Source organism: Prunus dulcis, chromosome 7 (genome assembly GCF_902201215.1).
Source record: "Prunus dulcis chromosome 7, ALMONDv2, whole genome shotgun sequence".
Lineage (NCBI taxonomy): Eukaryota > Viridiplantae > Streptophyta > Magnoliopsida > Rosales > Rosaceae > Prunus > Prunus dulcis.
This window is the reverse complement of record NC_047656.1, coordinates 17303427-17309555: the sequence shown is the minus strand read 5'-3', so window position 1 is coordinate 17309555 and position 6129 is coordinate 17303427. Positions and strand designations below refer to the sequence as shown.

Sequence of the window (6129 nt, the reverse complement as noted above, 5' to 3'; positions counted from 1 at the left end):
ACCATATTTTATTTTTTATAAAATTCAAGGCTGCCAATGACAAATCAAAACAAATTCAGTCAGTCGCACTAATTAAATTATATGTATTTTATTTATTATTTCATCTGTCTTGGCAGTTAATATTTTGTTTTTAAAAAAAATTATCAAAGATAAATTAATTTTAAAAAATTATATAAAATACATAATTGTACAAATTTTTCTGGTCATAGATCTTTGTATTTTGCTAGACGATATGTAAAATGCCTCTCTGTCCTCATAGCACAGTAACTCAGTGAGAGGGGGAGAGAGAGAGAGAGAGGGAGCGAGTACTTGTCGTTGTTATTCTGAGGACGACTGAGAGTTGCCCAATACTTGGTGTCTCGTCTCCAACCGTTTCAAATACACAGTGACACAAAATCGAATGCTACCACCGATTCTCTTTGAGTTCTTCACCACCTCAATCCCACCACCATTTCTCTATCTTTCATCAATTCCATCAAATACCCTTTAGCCTTCTTCCTCTTCTCTTCTTCCCAAGATTGCCATTCTTGCAAGCTTTTCTCATTGCTGGGTCTGGGACTTGCTCCAAATCGATACTTTCCAATTGGGTTTTTGCTGTTTTGGGATTTGAGCATCTGAGTCGTCCATGGCTGCCTCCTCTGTTGCATCTCCGCTCTGCACGTGGCTCGTGGCCGCTTGCATGTCGGTCACGTGCGACGGGGACTGTTCTACCAGACCTTCCATGCTCAGCTCCTCCAAGAGACGACCCAAATGTGCTGCAAGAAGGAGGCTGCCGTCTAAATGTAGTAGCTTCAGTGCCGATTTTCAGAAAGGCCTGAATTCTGCCTTCAGTGGATCCAGCATTCAGGGCCTCATGAGCTCCTGTTTGGCTTTTGAGCCTTGCGATGAGTACTACAGCTCAAAGGGTTTATCTTCTTTGGGCTCCAATGGACTCTCCTCGCTGTTTGGATCCAAAACTGGGACTACCAATCGAAGGCAGAGGCGTTTTCATGGAGCCGCCCATTCTGGTAATCGTGTTTTTGTGATCTTTTACTGGTTTTGACCTGTTATCAGTTAATTATTAATCCTGTGATTGAATTTTCAAGTACGTTTTTATTTTTTAATTTCAGAATCTTGGAAGCTATCAATTCAATGTATTTTGTGTGTGCGTGCGTGTTTGTTTGTTTTGGGTAGGGGGGGTGTTTACGCACTGCAATTGCTTTGGGTATAACTTCTTGTTTCGCTTACTTCCTTGAACGTTTGTATCTGAAGTTGGATTTAATTGATTGAATTTTTTTTTAAATATGTAGTTTGGATTTAATTCCTTGAACGTGTGTGTGAAAGTTCAATTTTTTTTTTCATTACAAAGCTAATAGGCTTAGTTTATCCTTATACTGCAGTTTGGTTTATTTGAAGTTGGTTATGTTGTTGGAAAAAGGAGAAAAAGTTTTCATGTTATGCTTGTCTTCTTTTCTTTTGTAATAAAAGTGGGTTTACACTGGCCATAAGATAAACATTGGGTTAATAGTAAAATGGTTCTAATGGAACTAATTGACTCAAAGCATCTGCAATGCCCAACTGTTGAATGATGAATGATTATACTAGCCAGGAAATGTCATTTAAATGTAGAAAAGAGTAAAAATGTCTTGTTAGTCAAGAAGTTGCTATATCTTGAACGAGGAAAGAGAAGAGGGACTAATCCTCTGCTACCTAATAAACCTTTGAGGACTCTAACTAAAGCTTTCCTAAGATTCCAATGGTATAAAATGATAGATAGTAATTTAGTGACTACATACCCTCTGATATGCCGATCATCTCTGTTCATTTCTATATTACTGTTATTGTTGGAAATATAGGGGAAACCATGGCTGTAGCTGTGCAACCTACTGATGAAAGAACAAAACAGAAGAAACCTACAACAAGACAGAGGCGAGTGGTTGTGACAGGAATGAGTGTGGTGAGCCCACTGGGTCATGATTCTGATGTCTTCTACAATAATTTGCTGGAGGGCGTTAGTGGCATTAGTGAGATAGAAGCTTTTGATTGTACCCAATTTCCAACGGTAAACAATTTACTAAACCTACCTTCAATTGTTGTATTCTCTATATTATGGTCTTAGTACCTTTTCTTTTCTTCAGAGGATTGGTGGAGAGATCAAGTCTTTCTCAACTGACGGATGGGTAGCACCAAAGTTTTCCAGACGAATGGATAAATTCATGCTTTACATGCTTACTGCTGGGAAGAAAGCCTTGGCAGATGGTGGAATTACAGAAGATGTCATGGACCAAATTGACAAAGCTAAATGTGGAGTTTTGATTGGTTCAGCAATGGGTGGCATGAAGGTAACCTCAGTGCTCTGTGGTTTAACATTATGTACGAAAAATTGGCTTGCAATAGCTTCTACTGATATATCTTCAATTTATGTTCTTCAACAAGCCTAGTTGAAAGTCTGTAAGGTTATGTCACATCTTTCGACTGTTATTTTTTTTGGTGCTCCGAAACTATTTCCTTTTATTTCAGAACTGGACTTGTTTATATTATTTAATTATTTATGTAAGACAGTGTATCCCTATTTCTCTCCCATCCTGAAATGTTATGTAAAGTCGATCGAATCTTTTCACAAAATATGGAAATTCAAGCTAGATATTACCACATTGAGCCACAAATCCATAGCTGGGACAAGGAATCTTATGTGTTCTTCATTGCTGCAGTAAATATCTCGACTGACGACTTCATTTGGTATTTTGACATTGATCAGGTGTTCAATGATGCAATTGAAGCTTTACGGGTTTCATATAAGAAGATGAATCCGTTCTGCGTACCTTTTGCAACTACAAACATGGGTTCTGCCATGCTTGCAATGGATCTGGTGAGCTTATATTTAGTGTTTTGCAATACTTTTACACACCATAATGACTGCTGGAATTTTGTACTTGTCCTTTTAACTGCTTTACTCATGAAATTGCAGGGTTGGATGGGCCCAAATTATTCTATTTCTACTGCTTGTGCTACGAGCAACTTCTGTATCTTGAATTCGGCAAATCATATCATTAGAGGCGAAGCTGTAAGTGGTCTACAAATCTTATTATGTATTTTTTTTTATAATGTTAAGAAAATGTGAAGTGAATCAGTGGTAAAGTTGAATAGAAAAGAGGATATACTGACTAACCATCCTTAAATATGCCATTATGATTTTATTGCAATTTTCTTTGAAATTATATGCAGGATATTATGCTCTGTGGTGGTTCAGACTCAGTGATGATACCTATTGGTAACTCTCCCATCCCTTAACTATATCATTTCTGTCTTATTTTTACTGAGATTTGCACAACGTTTTCATGATATTCTTGCTCTTATGTTATCACTCCAGGATTGGGAGGCTTTGTGGCATGCAGAGCACTTTCACAAAGAAACAGTGATCCAACGAAAGCATCACGCCCTTGGGATATTGTAATGTTATCAATAACCGTGCTAATTTCATTTGTTCTTTTTCCCATCCTAATCGGTTATGTGCTGAAACTTTTAAATTTTTTTTGTCAAGAACAACAAATGGTATGATCACATAAAGCATGCCAATGTAATTTTAGTTCTAGACATGTGTATTGAGCTCGAGATTTGAGTTTATTTACTGTAGAAATGTTTAACAAGTATAAAGGGACATCATTCTGAAAGCAAAACCTGTAATCTGTATTCTGGGTTTCTTACTTCCTTGTAGACTTACATTAGTGTTGTTTCTCACGATATCTGGTTTTTGGTTATTGGTCAGAATCGCGATGGCTTTGTTATGGGGGAAGGAGCTGGCGTTTTGCTTCTAGAAGAGTTAGAACATGCTAAGGTATTTTAAACTCTATATCTATGACCGTGGTAATAGCACTTGGGTGTTTCTCGGAGTTTGCTTTTTCTCTTCTATGTTCCATGTAGGATCACATCTTCTGTAAGGTTGTAGGTCATCAGGTACTTTAAACCACATTCTGCAGCAATTCTGTATCCTGTAGTTCCCTCAAGTTAATCCATCTCATGCTTTCTGTTGTTACTTCTCTTGGGTTACATTGGGTGACTCATAGTCAACTTTGCTTGCTGCTACCTCTGAAGTTGCATGAACCCAATTTCTAATTCTGTATTTCTATCTTACTATGTGATATGGTGTTTGTGTATAGATGCTACTTTAGAGCATTGAATCACCAATTAGTTTTTATTTTTGTAGAAAAGAGGTGCAACTATCTATGCAGAATTCCTTGGTGGAAGCTTCACATGTGATGCTTACCACATGACTGAGCCACACCCTGATGGTAATATGCTTCGCCTTTGACAATATCATTCTCTCATTGTTTTGTTGAACCAAGGAAGCAAGAAAATTTTCTTTTAAGCTGTTTCTGTTGATTTATTAGTTTCTTTATTTTGTACGGCATTTACACTAAAGAAATTTCACTATTTAAGAAATTTCAATGCAAATATCATATGAATGTCTTCATAGCATGTCTTTGTTAATCCTTTTTTGCTAAGTGATATTCTATATTGATTTCAAGATATTTGAAAGTATCCTTATGGCTCCTGAGTCACCTTGCACTTGTTTCATTGAATCTTATCACATTCTAGAATCTGAATATGTTATTAATGTCGTCTGAAACAGGTGCTGGTGTTATTCTCTGCATAGAAAAGGCATTAGCTCAGTCTGGGGTGTCTAGGGAAGATGTTAATTACATCAACGCTCATGCTACATCCACACCAGCCGGAGACCTCAAAGAATATAATGCTCTTATTCATTGTTTTGGCCAGAATCCTGAGGTAACCCACTTTGCATAACATGTATTATCTGTTTCCTTAATATCATGTATTGCCATGTTTGGTAACGTCCTACTGTTTACAGTTGAGAGTGAACTCTACAAAATCCATGATTGGTCACCTGCTAGGAGCAGCTGGTGCTGTAGAGGCTGTTGCAGCAGTACAGGTAACTTATGTGTTGTTTTTACCTTGGAAGAACTACATATTTTTCAAGTCTTGTATGTAAAGACCAAATACAAATTGCAAAATTATGCCTTAGCTTATTTTTTTTCATTTTCAGGTGTAGTTCTTGACATGTAATTTTCTTTTTGTGTAGGCGATACGAACTGGGTGGATTCATCCAAATATCAATCTGGAAAACCCAGATGAGGGTGTGGTATGTGACCTTTTATGGTCTTGTCACCCTTTTCTGATGTATGATAGGAAGTGAAACGATAGTTATTTTCAATTTATCACTGGAATCATCTAATTCTGTCTACACATCAATTCAGGATACAAAACTACTAGTGGGCCCAAAGAAGGAGAGACTGGACATTAAGGTGGCATTGTCTAACTCATTTGGGTTCGGTGGCCACAACTCGTCAGTCTTGTTTGCCCCTTACAAGTAGTAACACAGATCTAGTGTGCTACTCCAACTTTTGCTGCAATCCCTAAGGTATGTTTGCATACTGTCACTTTTTTGTTAGAAGGAATTGTAATATGTATAACAAATAAGGCAGAACATATTGTAGGACATCTTTCTTTAGGAAGTAGAACATTCACTTTCTTTCGTTTAGTTTGCTTTACATAAGTTGAGCAAAAGTTGTTATTTGCAGATGGGATTGATCCAATTGCAGTAAGCGCCCATGAAGTCTCCTTTGTATTTGATCTTCTGTTTGGTTGAGTGAGTTGCGGCTCTGAAAACTTAATTCGGTTTGACAGTTGATCGCTGGAGAAGACTGTTGAGGTGGCCAATAAGTAGAACATTAAGAGCTCACCCAATGGTTATCAAGAAATACTTTTGCTTAGAAAATTTCCCTTCTCATAAATAGCCACAGTAGGGTTTGATCTTCGTATGTGCTAGATTGAACTGCCGCAAGGGCAATAGTTGCCGTTTGATTTTGGTTTTCATGTACAAGTAGTTGGCTGATAAGATCAGATAGTTGTAATGAAATTTGAGTTTGCAGTTGCATGACATTACTTTTTTTCGAAACTGTGAGCTGCTTGTATCTTGTCAAATTTTTGCTTTTATCATGATGTTTCCAATAACAAGTATTTTGTTTTGTTTTGTTTTAATTTGTGTTTCGTTTTGGCTTTTTGGGTGACGATTTTCACACGCCCATTTTATCCATCACGCTCCTCACTCCCAAAGTTCGTGTTTTAGAAATC

The 6129-nt window shown here is 37.2% G+C and overlaps 1 protein-coding gene across 1 annotated transcript; it reads left to right on the top strand.

The window, feature by feature from the left end:
* The first annotated feature begins 208 nt into the window (after positions 1–208).
* LOC117634803 (3-oxoacyl-[acyl-carrier-protein] synthase II, chloroplastic-like) lies at positions 209–6035 on the top strand. The gene is made up of 14 exons (XM_034369028.1): positions 209–1007; positions 1836–2041; positions 2118–2321; positions 2738–2848; positions 2948–3043; positions 3205–3250; positions 3350–3429; positions 3746–3814; positions 4184–4268; positions 4610–4764; positions 4847–4927; positions 5078–5137; positions 5253–5416; positions 5577–6035. Exons 1-13 carry the CDS (start codon positions 626–628, stop codon positions 5367–5369), a joined length of 1692 nt encoding a protein of 563 aa, XP_034224919.1. The 5' UTR covers positions 209–625; the 3' UTR covers positions 5370–5416; positions 5577–6035.
* The last annotated feature ends 94 nt before the right edge of the window (positions 6036–6129 follow it).

Bases quoted from the DNA above. Each gene is read 5' to 3' on its own strand.
- LOC117634803 (XM_034369028.1), top strand. From the start codon at position 626: ATGGCTGCCTCCTCTGTTGCATCTCCGCTCTGCACGTGGCTCGTGGCC. The intron at 3,815-4,183 runs GTATTTTAAACT...TTATTTTTGTAG, and splicing joins AAGAGTTAGAACATGCTAAG to AAAAGAGGTGCAACTATCTA. The intron at 4,269-4,609 runs GTAATATGCTTC...CGTCTGAAACAG, and splicing joins GACTGAGCCACACCCTGATG to GTGCTGGTGTTATTCTCTGC.